General features: G+C 41.1%; 1 protein-coding gene and 1 long non-coding RNA gene across 2 annotated transcripts; both read left to right on the top strand.

Moving 5' to 3' along the window:
* The first annotated feature begins 1,741 nt into the window (after positions 1-1,741).
* LOC104441297 (50S ribosomal protein L3-1, chloroplastic) lies at positions 1,742-6,057 on the top strand. Its single transcript, XM_010054383.3, has 2 exons — positions 1,742-2,348; positions 5,530-6,057. Exons 1-2 carry the CDS (start codon positions 1,808-1,810, stop codon positions 5,817-5,819), a joined length of 831 nt encoding a protein of 276 aa, XP_010052685.1. The 5' UTR covers positions 1,742-1,807; the 3' UTR covers positions 5,820-6,057.
* Positions 6,058-11,190: 5,133 nt separating this feature from the next.
* LOC120292742 lies at positions 11,191-14,141 on the top strand. The gene is made up of 3 exons (XR_005550339.1): positions 11,191-11,320; positions 12,477-12,538; positions 13,640-14,141. It is a non-coding gene; the product is annotated as an uncharacterized LOC120292742 (long non-coding RNA).
* Positions 14,142-22,331: the final 8,190 nt, after the last annotated feature.

Below are 22,331 nucleotides of genomic sequence, written 5' to 3'. Positions count from 1 at the left end.
AGATTACACATTAAGTAGAAGTTTAGGGACTGTTTGTGACATTTTTCCAAAATTATATGTTGGCATTGATGGCCAAGAAATGGAAAATTCTTCTAATGACTTCTGAAGCATGCACCATTGATTTTCTAGAGGATCTCTTCTTTTGATCAAGATCATGGTTGGCAAGTGTCCGATTGCAATTAGGGGTGTGCATGGTCTGGGTGGGCGGTTCCCGACCTAGAACCGAGAACCGCCTCCTAAGAACTGATTTTGAAAAATTGGAATCAGAAACCGCTCGCTAGTTGCATGGATCTACCCGAGAACCGGACCGCCAGTCTGGTCCGGTTCCCGGGTGGATCAATAGAATCGGTCCAACCTCCACGCCTTTCCCTTTTCACCTTCAACCAGTCGTGACCCTCGTTCTACTTCCGTCCTGGCCACCACCACCATTTTGGCCACCGCCTCCATTGTCTCCCACTCCTCCCTCGAGACCGACAATGAGGAGGACAATGGGGACGATGAGCCGTTCTTAGACCTAGAGTTCGCCCGTCCCCGAAGATGAGGATGATGGGGAGAAGCCTGAGGAGGGGGAGGAGGAAGAGGGGAGGTAGAAGCGAGACGAGTGCAACAATGAAGGTGATGATAATGACAGTGAATGCGGAGGTGGCGACGACGTGGAGAGAGAGTTCAAGTTCAAGGGAGGAAAAGAGAATTAACTCACTGTTTTGTCGAGTTTGGACTAGGACTCAAAGGGAGATGAGTAGGTTCGGAGATGAATCAAAGAGGAAGATGGAGCCCGGGGAGATTTTGAATTAAGAGAGACGAAATAAAGTAGGAGAGTAGTGAATTGAGACAAGATGATGATTAAAGCCTTAAATTTTAGATTTGTTAATTTCAATTTTTTAATATTAAATATTAATATATTATTATAATATAACCGGTTCGATTCGGGTGGGCAGGTGGGTGGATCTACCCATAGAACCGGGAATCGGACTGATACCCACCAGTTCTCATAAATTGGAACTGGGAACCGAATCGGTTCCCTTAAGAACCAATGGCTCTGGGCAGTTCTGGTCCGGTTTTGAGTGGTCCGAGCAGGTCCCAGTTTTTTTGCACACCTCTAATTGCAATGACACCATCTTCCACATCAGTTAATGCTAGTGGATTATTTAATTAAAGGATGACATTGAGACAATTTAGAAAAGTTAATAAGGACTAGATTGAATTAAATAGCGAGTTTTGTAAACAACATCGAGAAAAAAAGTTTTAAGGGCGAAAGATTGTGATCCCATATTTACTCATTTTGTTTGCTTATTTATTTAAGAGTTAATACTATGAAAATCTCATAATTGGTACATTACGACAAATCTACCTTAATTAATTTTTTGATTACCAAAAATACCAAATCAGTATATCAATAATAGATTTATTTTAAACTAATTTTCTATTACTAAATTGATATATTTATGATAAATTTATCCTCTGTTTTCGTTAGATTGGATTAATTTCACAAAAAAACCACAAACTCATACTTCTATGACAAATGGTTAGTGAAATCTCAAATCAGTGCAAATCAGTAAGTTAATAATTAAAATTTAATGAAAATTAATGAATAATGAGTGCATCAAATTTTGAAGTTGTTTGTGAGAACAAGCTTTTATTGGACGGTCCATGAGGAAATGAGGCCACTTCCAAGGACAAAATCGAAATTTCGCCGCTGGATAGCGTCTCCGCCCTCCTTCCCTGCTCATCCACCCCGAAAACGGATAAAGCGAAGAAAGAAGGATAAAACCCGCTGCTGCAACTCTCTCTCTCTATCTGCGCGAAGATGGCCACGCCCTCGACGCTCTCCATCGGCCATTGCCACCCTCACCCCTCTCCCTCTCTCCCCAGCAGGCTCTCTTCCTCCTTCCTCCCCCTCCAAACCGCCGCCGCCCCTCGCCTCTCCTTCCGGATCCCCACCGCCCCCCGGCGCCGACCCGTCGTAGCCATGAGCATGGAGGCCGGGATCGGCGTCATGGGCACGAAGCTGGGCATGATGAGCTACTTCGAGCCCGACGGCACGGTGGTCCCGGTCACCGTGGTGGGCTTCCGGGAGGGGAACATCGTGACCCAGGTGAAGACCCAGGCCACCGACGGGTACGACGCCGTCCAGGTCGGGTACCGGCGGGTCAGGGACCGGAAGCTCACCAAGCCCGAGATGGGCCACCTCCAGAAGGCCGGGGCCATCCCGATGAGGCACCTGCAGGAGTTCCGGCTCCAGGCCGTGGACGGGTTCGAGCCCAACCAGCGGCTCGTGGTGGACGAGGTCTTCAAGGAGGGCGAGCTCGTGGACGTCTCTGGGACCACCATTGGCAAGGGGTTTCAAGGTTTGGTGCCCTCTCTCTCTCTCTCTCTCTCTCTCTCATCTCTCTCCAAGATTTGTGAAGTGTTGTCTGTTTGAATTGAATGTGAGGTGGCAATGCGTCTTCTAGATATGTGATTGCAGCTTCATGAAAGGGTGTCAGTGTGATTGTGGATGACTGAAGCTGTTGGTTTCTCATGAGTGTTTTTTTCTTCTGGGTAGTTTTTTCTTCGGTCTCTAATGAGTGATTGTCTTGTTCAAGAATCAGCGATAACAGCTGATTTGTATTCAATAAGGTCTTATGAACTTAAAATTACTTTAGGAAATGTAATCATGAAGAGGAATTCAGATGCAATTCGCTCACAAAGATTACACTGTGGAACAATGTGCTGTTGTTGGTTGAGCTCTTGAATATGTTACTGCCGGTTTAAGCACTGGCAGTGATCATCATCTTTCTGAAAAGTTACAGAAAAAGTTGCCGAAAGTCGCAATCTCGGCTAAATTGATTTCAATAAGACTAATACAGATTTGACAATTCCTTAATATCTGTGGATGCAACCTCCCACCCACCCTACTCTACATGTCAAACGATGTCTCTTGTTCATCAACCTCTTGAAAATGAGCCTCCTCAGTTAATTACTAATGGAGTCATCACCTTCACCTTTTAAGTGTTAGCTTAGTGGGGAATTGAGCAAGACATTTTACTCATCTATTTGGTTGTGAAAGTGCAAAAAGCTATTCTGAACTGATAGGCAGGAAGATGCCTGGGCTTTTTAGATGCTTGTGAGGAACAGGGCAGGGTGCTTTTTTAGTCATTGCAACTTTTAATAACATTGAATGTGAGCCTTTGATCTAATTATGAAGAAAACAGATGTCCAAGCATATGTCTGGTCCATTTCTCCTAAGTTTTTGGCTTCAGCTTCACTGCTTTTGCTTCAGTTAGTGACACAAGGGAGGGGCTTTTGATCGTCTACCTCGCAGTTGTCTGGTGAGGTTTCTAAGTGGTTCTAGGTTGTTACTGTTGTGTCTGCTCCTTTTTGTCCAGTTATTAGGGATTGGACCATCTTCCAGTAGCATAATGTAGTTGTTCTTGCAGTACTGTAGAAGATACCAGTTTGAAAGAGCACATAATGCTGAATATTTAAAGAGTGCCATGTAAAATCTGGATTTTGGGAGTCGTCTCATCTTTTGTTGCGGCGGGGGATGCAATAATTAGGTAGGAAAGAGGCGAAGAAAAGAAAGGGTGGGGGGCCATTTGGGAAGATAAGTTTATGGGAGGCTAGATGAAAGCTAATATGCATAAGATTTACTTGAAAAGAATTTACAAGGTAAACTTAGTACGCATCAAGTTGTTAATGGGGGCAGCAGCGGCAGCGGCCATCACCAGCCCCCTTTGGATCCATCACTGTTTTCTTGAAATTAGCTTTGACAAAGATACTATTTGGGAGTATATAGTTTATGTGGTGTTTTAGTTCCCTTAATTTAATATCTGTTGGTTGTTTTGTGAATGAGGACTTCTTTCAATCTACCAAATTTCCATGAAGCCTTTTCTGGTGGCTATTCTTGATGACAGTGCATTGGATCTATCTGTACTTAGAGCCAGAAAGGTTAAGATAAAAGCACTATGCCTTTTTCTGCTGCCAACTTAGACAGCATGGAAGTTTGTTATAACTTGTCCCAACAAATCCCTTTATAGGAGAAGTCGTTACTGATTCTAGTAAAAGAAAAGACTACTGTTTCACATTGATTTTGCATCAGTCTTTCGTCTTGTGGAAGAGGTGCAGGAAGGAATCATAACTTGATAGATACTAACATGTGGGTGATAAATATGATTTAATTTTAACCAGTAATTTTCTTAGGTATATGCTCAGTGATGTGATAGTATACTTGAAAGAGCATATCTAAGTTTACATCGTTTGTCAGATGGACGCCAGATTCAAATTGCGGCACTCATGTCTCACCTGTACAATTACAATGGCGCATCATTAACTCATCGGTTCTTTGATTGAAATGTTTGCTTTGATGTTTAGTTTCATAGATAAATGGGGGAAAAAAAAGAGAGTCAAAATCTCTGTCTGTCTCTGTCTCATTCTCTCCACATGGGTGAATAGGAGCATGCACTGCACTTACGTAACGTGCATGTATCCATGCATTCGACCTGTGTACATGAACTGAAATGCATGAGCTGGTTGAGCCAATCCAGAATGTAGATGACTCAAAGCCCCAGAATTCACCCTTTTCACCTAACTAAGCATATTTTTTCTTACTCATGTTAGACTCACTGGTTGAGACATGTCTATCTCCAGAAGACAAAATTTTGATTGATGGTGGTTTTAGTTTAAATAATATCTCATTGAGAGGATTTATGGCAGTGGATTTGCAACTCCTTAAAGTTGCATAAGGCCTTAAGTTCATTTTGATTGGTGTTTTCTGTGTGGTGGTCCCTGTGTTTTGTTGTCAGCTAATGTGATTCAAGTGGAAATGAATTGGATGCTCTGTGTTTTTCATTGATGTGGATCTAGTCTTTTGTGCAAAAGCACGTGGGCTGTTTGCTGGAGTATGGAAGCTTGGGGCTTGTTTGTACCATCGCAAGTTTGTTCAGGTGCAATGGAAGTAGTTTACAGTTGTCGATATCTGTACTCCATAGGTCTGTTGATGATTGTATGTCTTACAAGCAGATTAAGCAATTTTCAGCATTAGGCATGGGTGTTCTTGTCCAGCTATCAAAAGGAAAGTGGATCCCCATTTCTGTAATGACACATCAGACTCATGATGAATAAGATCCCTCGAGCTAGGGCGTGAGCTTTGACATCAATGGGCTTTTACCCTTTGCATGTGGGGAGAGCACCTAAATAAGGGGATAGACTTCTGATTTATTCCTCAGACATAAGGTTTTCTCTAGTTTTCTAAATGGTATCATCAGTCTTGACTTCTTTTAGGCTTCAGATCATGAGAACTTCTGTGAGTGACATCTATAGCTGTAGAATTAGTATGTTGCCTTTCTTTAATCCTTAATTTCCTGATTCTTGCTAATATGGAGTCAATCGATTGAGGGGATGCTTCTTTTTCCCTGTTCTGGGGGTAAAATTCTTGATATGGGCTCCTTATTATTCAGGTCAAGGAAACATGGAAATGCTTCATATTTACTCTTTTCTATTAAATATATCAGACAGGCTGACCTTGAGTATTTATGTTTTTCCTGACAGGTGGGATCAAGCGGCATCACTTCAAAAGAGGTCTAATGACACACGGGTCCAAGAGCCACAGGCAGTTGGGTTCGATTGGTGCAGGAACAACGCCAGGTCGTGTATATCCGGGGAAGAAGATGCCTGGTAGGATGGGAGGAACAAAGAGAAAAATTAGGAAGCTTAAGATTGTTAAAATTGATAAAGATCTGAATGTAGTCATGATCAAAGGCGCCGTTCCTGGAAAGCCAGGAAATCTTTTGCGGATAGCGCCTGCGAAGATTGTGGGGAAGAACATTCCTAAGAGTTAGGACTTGTTGTGCTACGTACTTTCTATGTTGGTTTAAATTTTTTCTGCATCGGGTGGTAAACTATCAATTGCAAACCAATTTTTTTGGTTGATGGGGATGCCCTTAGATCCATTTAGCATTCATACCCCCCAATGAAATGGGGTGGTGAGCGAGACCTACACAGTTTGCATGATAATGGTGAAGAAAAGAAAGATGAAAATGTGATTAATATGCACCTAGAGAAGTTGATCTGTTCTAATTATTTGATTTTACTTGGCGGCAGCCATGATATACTTGAGAATTCTTCAGTTCTTGAAGTTGGTGGCACATGTATATTCGTCTATGCGCTTATAAATGATTATGCTCTTGAATTTTCTTCTGTAATAAGCTTACTCTGAATCAAGTCTTGACAAATGAAACTTGTGACATCGTTGGAATCTTGACAAATGAAACTTGTGACATCGTTGGAATCTAAGTCATGTCCGATGTTTGTCGAGTTATACAGTGCCTCTTTTATGGTCACCTTGGCAAGCAATTCACGTAAATAAAATGTCGATGAGATTGGGAATTCAAACTATGCAATCATGTCCGGATCGTGATGTGAGAATATTACACAGCCGAACAACTACTCCATCTTCTGATTAACATAGTAAGCTGATTCTGATATGGCAACGTATTGTCTTGAGTTGGTTTGCCGTCTATGGAGAATTTAATCTGGGGGTTCGTTCTGTTCTATGAATTTCCAGGTTAGACATGATAAGTCATCCTTGTCCACATAGTAAGTTTCATGAATCAGTTCCTCCGTCACAGGACACAGCGAGAGACATGGATACCTACATGTACAGTGCTTCAAGTATTTCATTCTTCATATTAGATGGCCTCTACTCAAAATTCACAAACAGCTTATTCTATCACCTCTTAGGTGGTAGATCAGTAAAATATCAATTCATATTTGTAGGAATTGGCGTTTGATGCAGAGAAAGCAAGTATTAGATTTGTTCTCTTTTTATGTTCGAAGATTTGATAGCATCGTAACATGCTAGTTCCTATCTCTATTTGGTACCGTAGAACACATGAGAAGAGTAGATTGAAGTTCTATGACTATGAATCTTATCACCCATGAAAAATATTCACAGGAAGCTAAGAGCATGCAGATAAAGAAAAACATTTGATTACATGCTACTCCCCTTTTATTAAAAATTATGGAGATGCCTTTCATTAGATATAAAATGTAGTAAAATTTCAAGTTAAAAGCATTGGCGGTGCAATAACTAGCGTATATAAAGACTTAACCAATCTCTCAAGAAGAGGAAAACATAATTGTTGCCTGAATGTGCTCCAAAGCTCTTAAAGTGATCACAGATCCATGATAGATATACTGTGTTGACTGAGTGGTCAATGAATAAAAACCTCCAAAGAATAAGGGTTACCCTCCTTTTTGTTACAACGAGAATTTTTAATGCATTGGTGGGTTATCAACAAGACAAAAGGGAAGAGCTTTTGCTACATTGGTGAACTAGCCACACACTTCCAATTGAAAGAATGTAAGCCAAATTGCCTAGAAATCATCTCCATTTGCATCTAACCCTTCTTCTTGGTCACATCTTTCCACATATCCTCATCATTGTTTTCCCCTACAGTGGCATAATATAAAGACACTTACACCACACCACACCACACCACACCAGAGAGAGAGATGGACAGAGGAGGAGGAGGAGGGCCATCCCCATTGGTGCCATCACTGATGGTTGGGGCATTAGGAGTGGTCATCCTCTAGCCAACTTTGATGTGGCTTGCAGAGCTTGTGCTGCCAATGTTTCAATCCAATGGGGATGATGGAGGTGGTGCAATGTCATTTGCGATGGTTCTCCTTTGCCTGTCCTTGCTGTTCTTCTTCCACTTCCTCACCACTTTCTTTCCCTCTCTCCACTTCCCAACATACGTTGGCAGCTCAAAACTCCATCACGGCAATAGCTCCAGCTATGATGGTGGGGATGATGGGTTTGGTCTAGGGTCTCTGCTTTTTGTGGCACTTTTCTTTGTTCTGTACGATATCTTGTGATTGAACCTATAATGAATTGGACTATTTGTGTTTCGAATTGAAGCCGGATTGTCTAGGTTTCTACACTTGCCATTATGAAAAAGTTTGCAAAGTATAATCTTTCTTCTTCTGTTTACAATGGAGATACCATAATTTGTGAATTCAAAGCAACATATATTGGCTATTGTTGGCACCTAAAATTTTGTTCAAAGATTTTCCTTGCTCTTTTAAAAGATTGAAGAGACTCAAAAGACTATATGACAACTTAATGGTTCGAAATTAAAGGGACAATGCCATAATTTGTCCATGTACTTTTCTTCACTTATAATTTGGTCCTTATGTTTTTCAATAGGACCAATTTATTTCTTCAGTTTGATTTGGTAAGATTGGTATCTGACTAGCAATCCAACTTCATCAGGGGACTTGTGTTTTTGGATGTGATTTTATATGTCATTGCCAAATCAACAAAATTTGTAAAATATATAGAAAGAAACCAGAAAAGGAAAATAAATTAGAAAAAAAGAACATAAATAAATTGGAGAAAAAGGAACAAGCTGGAAAGAGAGGGGGTTCCGTTGAGTGATGTTGTGTAGCTGTCTTCTTTTCTTGATCATGTATCTCCCTTTGATGGGTGTCGTTAAGCACCGAGTCACATGCTCTATATTCCAACGTGTGTTTGTTAGAGTACGAATTGACTTTTAGGACTTTTTATGACATCCTCAATTCAGACCCCTATCTAGACCATGAGGAATGAATTAAGGATCAGTATGCCAGTAATAAGAATAGGGTGTAACTCAAATGTAGGGATTATTCACGAGCTAACTAGTTGATTAGAGGAAAGCGACTTAGGATCAAAGTTGTGATAGACCGAAGTGTTCAACCATGCATGTACCATCATGAATCGATTAATGGACGGGTATAAATCGATTGAGCTCGAGTATATACCGGTCACAGGTGACACCGCATGGTCAATGTATCGTTCATGAACAACCCTCATCCGATCCCGAACAATCGTGAGTTTAGAGCGAGCTGATTGATTTCATTCGATTACATGACAATCGATGGTCATTCATAGATCAACCAAACTCAAATAAAAGTCACGTGTAAAACTCTAGACAAGCGTCAAACTTAGTTCGAGTCTAGCTGTGCGAGCTCCGTCAATACCGGCCAAATTTACGTAGGTTTGCATTAAGGTTGTTTTCGATCAGAACTTAGCCGCAAACCTTGGTTTGATTATGGGTATTGATTATGAATGTTATCAAGGCATTTCTATCCAATTGAAATGATATTAGTGAGTCCATTAGCGCATTAATTGGAGAAATGTGCTAATATAAGGATATAGACCTTAGTAGCCCTTGAGATGAAACCGGTTTAACTTCTTGAGATTAAATTGAGCGAGACAAAAATCAAGTGGTCATTATTCGAGGGTGTAGGCACCACTTTGGAGAGAACAAAGAGGAAGACCAAGTTTACTTTGTGCAACTGGACTAGTTACTCTTGAATTCGGTGAGTTATTTGCCAAGTATTCTTGAATGACAAGCTTGGACAAGATAAAGGGTTGAGATTGCCTCTTGCTTTTCAAGCCAAGAGGGCATCATGAGCTTAGGAAAATAATGCAAATTTGCATTAAATGCTTGAGTGACATATTTTCTCTCTCCTCTATTATTTCCTTCTCCTTCTTCCTTAAGTTCTATTCATTTCTCTCATTTCTCTCCCTTTCCCCCTCATTTGGCCAACCTCTCCCTCTCCTTCCTCTCCCTCATGTCTCCTTCTCTGTCTCTCCCTCTCTCAGCTCACCTGTAACATTCTCAACTTCGAGCCCTTTATAAAGAGAAGTCGGAACTCGGTTTCACCAGTTAAGCCCAATTGCATTTGGCTTTATTCGATTATGGCTTAGGCACGAACCTCGGGCCAAATAAGGTAATCGATCGTGATTAGACTCGATTGACTCCTGCCCAATGAGATGACCTTCTAATTGATATTTCCCTTGGTGTATTTAATGTGCTTGGAAGGTAGCCTATTAATGTATGATGACTAAGTATGACACTTGGCACAATTAGTCTTACTCTTGAAAGGTAATCATGAAATTTTGGATGGTTATATATTAAAGGGGGTGAGTCATAAGCTCATTAATGATAGGGAGTGATTCATAGCCTAAAAAAATGATGACAAGGGATCTTGAAGATCAAGTAGGGTGCCACCCCTTCTCCTTAGGCTTGCCACTTAAGGCTCCATAGGTTTTGACTCTTCAGATTCTCAAAATCCCTAGACCTTTGTCATTTTCTAATTTTACAGAGCTCTTTGTACTTTGAATTTGGAGAAACTTCCTTCATAAATGTTATTCAAAACATCTTACTATGTAACATACTTAAATTTTATATTTTTCTGAGGTGAAATAGTTGGGACGATGGTCCAATCAATTACTGTACAGAACTTGCCTGGCGTAGTAAAAACAGCGACCCGATCGCCTTCTCGATTTTTTATAAAAATTTTCCTTTCGAATTTAAACATGCTTTCTTCACAAAAATTTTAAAGGACATCCATTTCTACAACATATAGAAATTTCAAATATTTTTGTGAATATTTAGATTTTGAAATAAGTCTTTCTCTCCAACCGTTGAATCTGCTCGATAGACGAATTTTTGGGCCGTGTTCAGTGATTTTCTGCTCTTTCCACAGAACGAATTGGACTTGTATTTCTCATCAAAAATGTCATTTAGGGTATTATCTACAACATATTAAAATTTTATAATTTTTCGAGCTCATTTGATAAGGTATTAATACTGATTTTGAAAATCGCTCGAAACTGTTTTTACCCCAGGATAAGAAGGCCACACGCCCAACTTGGAAGGGGAGGGGCTGCACGCCCAACTTAAGGAGTAAAACTAATCTAGAGTCTTCTTAATTTAGGATGAGGATGCATTAAACACTTTTGGACTTTAGTCCTTCAATGGCAAGATTGAGGTGTCCCAAATGGCATATAACTAATCATTCCCTAGGATGAGACTAGAAGACCAAGTTGCTTTACATTTAGTACCCTCAATAAATGACTCGACTTAGGAAATATTAGAGGCCAATAATGGAGCTCTTGAAGAATATCTTGGATAACAATTATTAGGGGAGATAAGGAGGATCACTTCATATATTAAGAGCCATCAATACAAATCTAGATGGACCAATTAGGAGCTTGCCACTTGGAACTTAGAAGCCTTTGGAAGAACCTATAGACTTGCCATCTTACTTTTAGACTTTTCACCTAAGCTATTGACATTAAATGCCTTATCAAGACCATTAATGAGGGTGTTCTATAAATAGGGGAAAGGCTCATTCTCCCCAAAGCATGCACACACCCAAATTTCTCTTCCTCTCTTCTTCTTCCTTGGCCGCCCGCACCAACCCCTCCATCTTTCTCTCCTCGGCTCTCTCTTTAGGTGTCCTTGCCGCCGTTCGCTGCCACTTAAGGCCGCCGATCTAGAAAGTTGTAAGTACAACTTACTAATATATGGTTAGGGTGTTGTGTTACGCTCATCCAAGCGTGTAGTGAGTCCTTGATTGAAACGTTGTGACTATGTTCTTGCTTGAGCGTCAGTTGTGTTTGCTTGGATCAGTTTAGACCTTGTTTCTTGATTGAGTTTGATTTTAGTTTGATGAGTTTTGGCTTGTGCTTTGGTTTGAGTTGCTTTGGAAGAAGCCAATTCATGTGTTTATTGGATATGCTTTGATTTTTGCTTTGATACAAACCTATTTGAAAATCATTTTTGTGAAAGCTTGGTATTTCCTTATAAAACTATTTCCAACCGTTTTCACAAATGCATGTTCTAGTTCACATCCCGAGCTTCGAAAAGGAGTTTCGTTGGCCTTGAACGTATGTGAGATCACGTTGGATTAGTCCTTTCATGGTTCTGGCACGATATCAAGGTATTTCGTTCCCGAGCCAAGTTAGGTACTAGATCGGTGCTCAAACGTGTCGGATTGAGCCCCGATCCTTAATTCGTGCTCGGCATGTTCAACGTCTTGGTTCTGGTAAATCGTTTCACACATTTACGCATGGTATGCCTTCGGGCCCTTGAACTTAAAGCAAAGATAAGAATCGGATTGCGATGCTTGATGCATGGACATACGATAGACTAATTTATGCCGTCGACCAATGAATTCGGCGACGATGCCCCCTCGCCAACAGGATGCCCCCATGCCAACGGGATGCCTCGTTAATAAGAACGGGATGTTGTGATAATTCTAGCCGTCAACCTTCGATTAGGGGACGTTGCCCAATTAAGTTCGGATGCTCGGTGGATTCTGGAAGAGTTGATGGATTTCAACTGTTAATCAATAAATGCTTGCATATGAGTGAGGCGTGCATTCCTCGTATTAGAATTGATTTTAATTATCCTGGTTTAATATTGAGTGAGGTGTGAGTTCCTCATGTTGTGGGTCAATATCGAGTTATGCTTGCATATTGTTGACTGAGGATTTCTCATGTTTCATCCGAGATAAAGCTTTTATTTTGCTATTGATCTGCTATCGACTAATGTCTTGGATGCGTTATATGCTTGTTGATAGGCGAGACATCCTCCTACCCGGAAATTAGCGGGTTTTACTTATTGAGTTTCCCCAAAACTCACCCCTCATCCTTTCAGTCTTGTAGGCATGGAAGTCTCACGTCAATTTTGGGAGTTGCAATCTTTCTAGAGGAGCTAAGGTTTACCCTGACCTTTTGAAGATGTGGTAGTTGTAAATATAACGGCCTGTGATAGAAGGTCTTGTAAACGTAGCTAATGTAATTGTGTGTTTGTAAATGGTTGTTTTCCTAGCTGCTTGTTTTTGTCTTGGTGTTGTATGTACACTTTCGCATGTACTTAATGAAATGATAAAAAGAAATGAGATGGCGATATGCCTGGGATGTTGCAAAAATAACCCTTGCTAGTTGTGACCCTGGGAATGGAGTTGGGGTCGTGACATCACCCGTTCATTCACCCGCTGTTGTTGCACCATTGCTGCTACTGTGATGTCATTGCTATCATTGTCTACTTGCCGTCTTGTTGTTCACTGTCCTCATGCTGCCGCCAGGTTATGAACCTTGAGCCCTTGTCCACCCGCCATCTATGTCTCACATCTCGTTTGTTCGTAAGTAAATTTCATGAATGTCGGCTAGGTTGTTGTGTTATGTAACTTGGCTTAGGTTCGGTCCTAGTGTTATTAGAGCTATCCTAAGTAGAAGAGCTCATGTGAATAATTTTGTATAATTTGTTCATGCTATGCTTTTACTATAAGGTTCGGGAATAAACGAGGAGTGATATGTGATCATCGAGATTGTTCATATTGGCTTGATTGGTAGAATGGTCTATTTAGATTTGATTGCATGTGCTAAAAAGATTGCCATAATTATTGCTTGTGGACTGTTCATTATCGATACCTAGGCTTAGTCTTAATGTTTGATTGTTATGGTTGAATGTATAAGTGTTACGTGATGTAGATTATGACTATTGTTGGTTGAATTCTCAATGTGTGTTACTACTATATCTGATTGTAAAGGATTGTTAATGCAATATGGATGCGGTGTTTGCATATAGACGTCCATAGGTCATGGTCAATGCTTGAAACCACACCAAGCCTCCAAAGCTAGAATGGCGTTGGTTCTTGGACGTGCGTAAGTATGCCGGGCCAGGTCACTCTCTTTGTTCAGTGATATTAAGTTGTATTGTCTGATCCAAGTTTGTCTTAGGCTGGTGCTCGAACGTAACAAGTCAAGCAATGATTCTTGTTTTGTGCTTGTCATACTTTATTGATGCATTTCCAACAGGTCATGAATTACACATTGCTTGGCATGCCCTTGGGAACACTCATACTTTGGACTAAAGTGGAAGATAAAACCGGTTGTATGTTTAATTCGTATGGTCATACGAGGGATTCCATCTCCGAAGATTTCGGAGGATGATGCCGCCATTGAGAGACATTGGAGGGGTGATGCTCGAAGGATTTTGGAAGATGTTTGCGGGTATGATTATGGAATGATGCCTAAAAGGATGCGCGATGGGGGTTCGGATGCCATGCTCGATTGGGCGAGACACTACCCCAAATATTTCTAGAAGAGCTGTAGGGTTACAACAATGTGTGATTAATAATTCGACTAGAAATAGCATAATATTATAGGGTATTATGTGATTCTCAAGGCACTAAATATGTGTGAAGTATTTAAGTGTTATTGCATACTTTGAAAGTTGTTTTATGGCTCTTGCATGTTTGATACAACCTTATATGAAATGTGTGAGATATGTATATAATTTAATTGTCATTTATAGTAACTTGGAAGGCATGTGCATGCTAGAATTGTTGTTATCTATGAGGTGAGAGGTACATGGATGTTTTGAAAGTTGTTAATTGAGTCTCGAAGGCCATGGAAATATTTTGGACGCTAATATTTGACACGTGGGAATATCATTGGCTATTAATTGCATTATTTGTAGCACCTACGGATTTTTATGCTTTTATTTAGGACTTGAGAGACTTATGTATGATGCTAAAGTTATTAATTGATATGTTTAGAAGTTTTGTGAGTATGGGATACTTCGTAGATTTTGATAGGACGGTTGTCCAAGTAGAGGATGAATTACTTCATATTCATAGTTAGGGCAAAGCATATGCTTTGTTATTGATCTGCCATTGACATATTGGGGTCAAGTGTTCATAAGTTTCCGATGCAAGGCATTCGCCTATACGATATTTAGGTTATTTACTTATTGAGTTTTCAACTTAGTTGTTGTTATTTAACCTTTTTTAGGCCAATAGGTACAGATTTGCTGCCAGCTCATTTCATGCAATTTGGCGTTCTCATGAGTATGGAGGTCATAGTCATGAATGTGTTCAAAGAGGATACTGCCTTTCGAAGGATGACTACCACTGTTTGGGTGGATGAAGGCTATTGAGATCTTGTCCCCCATAGCTAGTGAGCTTGGTATGCATGGTTCGATGAGAATCTCTTTTGACCCCTCCGTGGGTTCCGTGGTCCGCCTGGATTAAGCGATGACGCTGGCCCACTAGACAATCTAGTAGGTGATGCTTAGGTAGCTGGTCCTCGTAGGAGAGCCACTTTTGGTTAATATCTTGCTAGAGGAGATAGGCTCACCTTGAAGGTTGTAAACCCCTCCCCCGTATCTCTTTTTGTGTGGGGCGATAATCAGAATGGCCCTGTGGCACCCCCTGACGACCCCCGATTCGTTAGGGTCGCCACATCGCTTCTTTCCTCATCCTGGATGTCCTTCTCCTTAGATCAATGGATTTTAGAGAAGTGATGTGGGGATCTATCATATACATGATTGGTCCCTGTGCAATGTATATGGCGGAAGCGTATCTGACAACTCCCCTTTTCCTCCACACATAAATGATGCACACACTAAACACGTTTATAGATAATAGCCGGACACTTTTATTTACACATATTTACTAAATGGACATTGTTTGTCGATACATCCAAAAAGCCGTAGTTTCCTATAGTCGACAATACTTCAAAAGTTAACCGACATCTTCAGCAGCCATTTACATAGAGTCCATCCTTCAATGTTGGCATCAAAAATTTTTCTCTTTGCTGTCCTCACCCTCGCGATCACTCCATGCCACTCGATCCCCCGTCGTTGTCTTCTGGTGGTGGTGGCCACAGCCCTAGAGTTTACCCGTTTCGACGGACAAATAGGACGACGTATTCTTGGAGTATATGACTTGAGGGAAGATTGGTGTCGATCATCACGATCACCCTCACTCGAACGTAAGTCAAGGTCCTGGTATTCCGACTGCTCCCACTGTAGGTCAATAGGGATCCCGTAGAATGTACCAGGAGGTGCGGACAGCAGAGGCATCTTTCTTACTTTGAAATATTTTAGTCCCCACGAGGGGTGAGTACAACCACTCAGCAGCTAAAGATCTACTAAACTATATTATGTAGAATCATTGTCATCTGATTTCATGCAAAATCCACAAAACACATCAACAAAAGAATAGATGCGCATTAAGTCAATAAAGCTTTTCAACGAAATGGCAAGCGTGGTTTAATAACCAGAACACATCATTTCAATCACATGGGTCCCGATTATAAGGCTAAACCGTTATAACATGTCCCATACCGTGCCACACAATTTTGTCCCATAATCAAGCGCAACTATTAAAATGGCGTAACTCAGCAGAATAATCGGCTTTAAAATTCAAAAGATTTTTCTCTTGGAGGATCAGTGTTTGCATCCCTCCAGGCATTCGCACCCAACCTAGCGTCACGAAAGCCTCCGATTTCATATTTCAATCACCGGGCATCCAGAGCGTGTTAAGTCACACCTCCAGGCATCTCGCACCCTCACCTAGCTTCATGAGGAATCACTAGGGCTCGCCAAATCAATGATTGCCCCTACCCTCCGAAACGTGTATCGTCATACATCCAGGCATCTCGACTCTCCCGGGGAACCTCTGGGGCTCATTGGTCCCTAGGCATCCAGAGGCATCGCCACTATGATCCTTCAGGCAACCTGACTCCCGGGGTATTGTTGACCCGAGGGTCCAACGGCAGCAGTGACACATCAAATTATTTCAATACCAAAACATTTTCAAATCATCGACATCTGAAATCCCTTGGATTCTTTTCGAAATTCCATGTTCACAATTCACCCTTCCAGCATTTTCAAAATCCACCAAAAGTAACCCAAGAATAGTACCCACACTTACGACAAATCATTTATCAAAACGATAAGTAAACTTGAAAACTTGCAAGGTAAGTCCAAAATCATCCCCCCACGAGAAGGAAGGGAGGTGGTGATTAGGATAACCCCATTATGGTTCTAGATCAATTCAACCCAATTTCAATGGTTTAGAAAAATTGATATAGAATTTGAGATTTGAAAGCACTGCTTGTTTTCTTAAAATATTTGAGGTCGCAGCTATGGTAAATAGAGTTTTACATACAATTCAGGAGGTTTTTCTAATCAATTTACGGCAAATTTCCAAGATTTCGTAGTCCCCGAAATCTATGTTCAATTTAAATCCAAAAAGTTGAAATCACAGATAGGAAACCCGAACATTTCCTCAATTTCCTAACCCCAATTTTCTCGGTCATCACCTAACCCGTATCCAATACCAAAGTCCACATTCTACTAATCTAACAGCACTTCCTCAAACAACAACACTACACTACATAGGTTAGTAGACTCTAACTTGCCTTAAATCCAATGGTGTTGACGGCAAGCGGATTGAGGAGCTCGTGGATCATGGACGTGGCTCGGCAACAGCAAGTGCGTGCGAGCGGTGTGTGGTGAGGCGTAAGCTGTGAGTCTCCTAATCCGGCAGCAACCGAAGGATGACGGTGAGGCTGGCGGTGAGACAGCTGACACACGGCATCGGTGGCTAGCGGTGGAGCACGGCCAGGACGGCACAGGGGTTTTGGTTCGGGAAGTTGCTAGAGCTGTCGCTGAAAATGGTGCAAGGCCGGGCATCTACGAAGAAGAAAGAAGGAAGATCGTTTGCTGCATGTTGACTAATTAGGAAAAATGGTGTTCGAGAATGAGGGCAGCACTTTCTGCTGCTATCTTCACCAATCGTTGACTCCATGAGTCAGCAATCCAAAAATCACGGTGGCAGCCGAAGGCGCTAGCAGCTTCCACGTTTGGCTCCCACATGCAAGAACGTGTCTTCTTGCATGTGAGGCTCTTCCTCCGTCGGTCACCAAGGAAGAGAGGGAGAGAAAACGTGGCTTCCGTTGGCTGCCACTCGCGTGCACAACGTAATTGCATGGTCAACCAATCTTGTATGGTTGTGGGGAAGTATTCGATCCTTCCTCAGCATGTGTGTATGAAATGAAGTCTCTCGGTTGACTTTGCAAGTCAATAAACCAAATTTCGTGGCAGCAGGGAACGGAGACAACTCCATGGCTCCGTGTCTTTGCGTGGGGAGTCCTTCCACTTCGCCCATGACACTTGCTGCTCCATGCACGTACGTGGCTGCAGCATAATTCAAGATCTTTCTTTGCTGGCCACCGAAGACTAGGTAACGTGGCTGCTCGGTCAATAACCCTCCTTTAGTTGACTCCTTAATTACGCATGCATGTGTTGGTCGGCCACGAAGGAAGGGGGAGGACGTGGCCGAGTGGGGCTGCTTCTCGGTCAACTACTTCTCTGGTTGACAAATTAGAAGAAGCGGCTTGGATGTGGCTGCTTGAGGGAAGAACAGATAGGATCAACGTGTCCCTCAGCCAGCCAATTTCGCACGCCGCTTGCTCCCTCATGCAAGTAGTGCGGTCAAAGTCTAATCTCCATCTTCTAGGCGTCGGTCAGCAGAGGAGAACGACGTGCATGGCTGCTGCATGGACAAGGTCTTCGAGTGTTGTTGTCCAAAAAAGAGAGATGGACGTGGCGTGACTTGATGCGGTCAAGGTCTTCGTCCATTGCATGAAAATGCATGGACTCACACGGCTGCATGGGGAAAGCAATTTATCGTGGTTGCATGGTCCTTCATGCATGGTCATCAATGAGGCCGTCTAAGAAGAAGGACGGTGGTGGCGGGGTGGTACGAAATCGAGGTCTTCAACTCTGTTGATTTGTGAGGCCGCTCAAGGTTAACGTGTCTTCATAGCTGACCGTGTTAAGCGAGAAAATTAGACGATGAGCTATCACGAGAACGTGACGAAACGTGATGTTTCGTTACGGCAAGTGTGGTGATGAAACGGCATCCACCAGTGATGCCAACGACGTAGTCGATGACAAATTCGTCGACCCTTCTCGGATAGTTATGTCCTCAAGGTATGGCGAAATCCAGATGTCACAAATCTCTCATTCTTAGAGAATTTTGTCCTCGAAATTGAACATCACTTACGTCTCCTTAAACAAATGAGGGTACCTTTGCCTCATCTCTTTTTCACTTTCCCATATAGCTTATTCCATGTCGTGGTGTAGCCCTAAGACCTTAACTAGCGGAATTTTCTTCATTCGGAGAACTTGCTCTTTCCAGTTCAGTATTGGATCGGCAATTTCTTGTACTTCACTTGCTCATCCACTTTAATGGCTTCATGATCGAGTATGTGACCAAGGTTAGGTTGATACTCTCTCAGTATCGACATATGGAAAATGTCAAGCAAATTTGTCATTTTAGGAGGCAATGCTAGCCGACAGGCTACATCTCCTACCTTTTCGAGAATCTCGAAAGGTCTGACAAATCTAAGGCTTATCCTACCCTTTATCCCGAATTGCGACATTCCTTTCATCGGGGATACCCTTAGGAATACGTGATCTCCTATGCCAAATCCTAAGGGTCTTCTATGCTTATCCGCGTAGCTTTTCTGTCGACTCTGAGCTATTTTAAGTCTTTTCCTGATGATCTCAACAGCCTTTGTAGTAATTTTATTAGTTCAGGTCCTATCAGTCTTCTTTCACCTAGCTCATTCTAGCAGACAGGAGTCCTACACCTTCTCCCATATAATGTCTCATGGGGAGCTATGCCTATACTTTGTTGAAAACTATTATTATACGCAAACTCCACTAGGTGTAACTTTTCATCCCAATTTCCTTTAAAATCAATCATGTAGGCTCTTAACATGTCCTCTAGTGTCTGGATTACTCTTTTTGTTTGCCCGTTCGTTTGCGGATGAAAAGCAGTATTGAATTGGAGCTTAGTCCCTAAGGCGGTTTGAAGACTTCGCCAAAGGTTTGAAGTAAATCTCGAGTCTCAATCCGACGTAATAGTTACAGGAATACCATGTAAGCATACTATTTGGCTTACATATATCGTAGCATATTTATCCATCGGATAGTCTACATAGATTGCTAGAAAATGGGTAGACTTAGTCAGGCGATCTACTATCACCCAGATAAAGTCGTGACCACTTGACATCCTTGATAATCCTTGCACGAAAATCCATCATCACATGATCTCATTTTCACTCTGGTATGTCTAATGGTCTCAACAACCCTGCAGGTTTGCAGTGTTCTGCTTTCACTTGCTGGCAAGTCAAACACCGAGAGACGTGCTTAGCTATATCCACTTTCATGCCATTCCACCAGTACCGTTGGCGTAAATTTCAGTACATTTTTGTACTACCTGGATGAATACTATAATTACTACTATGTGCTTCCGACATGATTTCCCTTTTTACTTCTTCATTGTCGGGAACACATAGTCGTCCCTGGCATCTTACTATTCCATCCTCAGAGACTTGAAATTCTGGTCTTTTTCCTAAAGACACTCTATTTCGTAATTTCACAATTTCTGGGTCGGATTCTTGCAGAATTCTAATTTTCTGGATAATTTCCAATTCAATCCTTAATGCGGTAAGCATACTGGTGAGATGGTCTATTTCAATCTTACCAATGGCTGGCGAGGGCATGCTGGCCCTTGCCTAGTGTTTAGCAAGGGTCGAAATGAAAGGAAAAAAAATAAAAAGAATAAAAAATTCAATTTTTTTTTTTAAACTTGTAAATTCATACCAACGTCGATTGTGCCGCATAAGACATTTGGTGTCCATGTTGGCAATTTCTAGCCAAAATTGGTTACAAGGACTTAATTGGTAAATTGTAAAAATATTTAGGACTAAATTGATACAATTGTAATATGTTTATGATCTTTTTGATACTTTTCCCCAAAATGATTGGTTAATAAAAAATCATTTATGGTCGAAGAAAATATGCATACTTAAAGTTAGAGGAATAAATCATTAACATGAAAAGGGGAAAGCATTTTTCGGAAAAATAATTTTTTAAAAAGTATTTTCTTTTACTATGAAACGTTTTTTAAGCAAGCACACTTTAAGATGAATTTTGTGAGTAACTCCACATTACCCTCACTGCCATAAACAAGTGGCAATTAGATTCTAATCACGTCCACTTGAGCCCAAGCACAATGCCAGCTTAACGCATGAATGAGCTTAATAAGGTATTTCATGAGTGGATTTACCTAAACTCGACCACCCTGGGGAACTCAATTTAGTAAATCCCAACACTGCTCAGAATCAGAGCTTATGAACCGAAGAAGGTGACCATGGCGTTTGCTCCTCCCCCATGGTTGACACAGGTAGTCTTGTGTTTTTTCCTTCTTTCTCACGTCTGATCAGAAATAAAGTAAGCAATGCAGATGGGGATAAAATGTCGGTTCATCGACAACAGCTCACCTTTTGTTTGGTCGTCAAGGAACCAAATCAGATGCAATAGAATAGGATTGGATAAAAAAAATTCTCATATTGCTTATATCCAATTTTTAGGATAATTATTGAAGAGGTCCTGAACCTATAACATAAGCGTCAATTTGGTTTTAAACATGTCAATTTAATCAAATTATTTTAAAACTTTTTGACGGTAAGATAATGTAATCTTTCTGCCCAATTTTAACTTAAAATCGCTGACATAAATATTGACCGTCTCATGTGATATGGCAGGATCATTGACACTGACGTAGACAATCTTTATAATTTCTTTTACAATTTGATGAATTTTTGATGACTTATTTTTTATTTTCTTTCCTTCTGTTTCCTTTCTTTATTACCGAAATGTGGCGATGGTCGGCAACACATCCAAAAGAAAAGAAAAGAAAAGAAAAGAAAAAGGCTTAAAAAATTTTAAAAAATTATTTACATTAACATCAATTGTACTACGTTGAATAATCGATATAAACAACAACATCAACGATTGCCAGCTAAAATTATCTATAATTGAACTGTTACCTTGTAGGTCATTCGCTTTTCGATATCTCTGCTTCATTTATTGAGAATAGTGCAGACTTCACTGCTTCAAGAGATATATCGACCTTGCTAAACGTGCTATAATTTGTTTATAGCGATTCTACTTCCACGACTTGTTAGTTAGGTTGACTAAATTGCCTTCACAAATCTATCGTCGAAAGATCACAAGACATCAACATCGGATGCCATGGATTGAGCATTTGGCTAGGGTTAACCTTACCCTGGAGGACTCTACATTACATCCAAAGAGTTGAGCCATTCGCCACTTTAGGAAAAAAATAAAAAAAAAAGGAACAACAACGACACTCCTAGATTTGAGGCTTGAAGGGAAGTCGCTTTCTAAAGGAGTTGTGTAATATAATTTGTGTGCACATAAAGCTACTCAATAGTTTGATTTTTCCCCTTTCATTACCATGGATGATAAAGCGACTTCATTGGAGAATCATATTCTCAAATTTGCCAAAAGAGATGACTTCTTAGTTGTTTCAGAGAAAAATGGATTTGGTTAATATTATTGGGAGTAAGTTGCAGAATATACGGGAGAGACGGGGGCTAAGATGTTGGCTACGGATCCAACGAAAGATGTCGGTTAGTGCTTTGACCCTGTCAGTTTATAGGGGTAAATCGGTCAATTCGGCTAAAAATAGTGGATTTTTTTGATACCGGCCTAACTCGTCCAACGCAATAATTCCTACTCAAAAGCTAAGTTTGGTAGAGAAAAACCACATGTGGTCCAAATAAAGGAGACGGACGCAGAGATGTTTGGAGGGGCAAGGCTTTCCCCCAGCTCCCCCCA

Source organism: Eucalyptus grandis, chromosome 4 (genome assembly GCF_016545825.1).
Source record: "Eucalyptus grandis isolate ANBG69807.140 chromosome 4, ASM1654582v1, whole genome shotgun sequence".
In the NCBI taxonomy this organism is placed as follows: Eukaryota; Viridiplantae; Streptophyta; class Magnoliopsida; order Myrtales; family Myrtaceae; genus Eucalyptus; species Eucalyptus grandis.
This window is presented reverse-complemented; position numbering and strand designations above follow the sequence as displayed.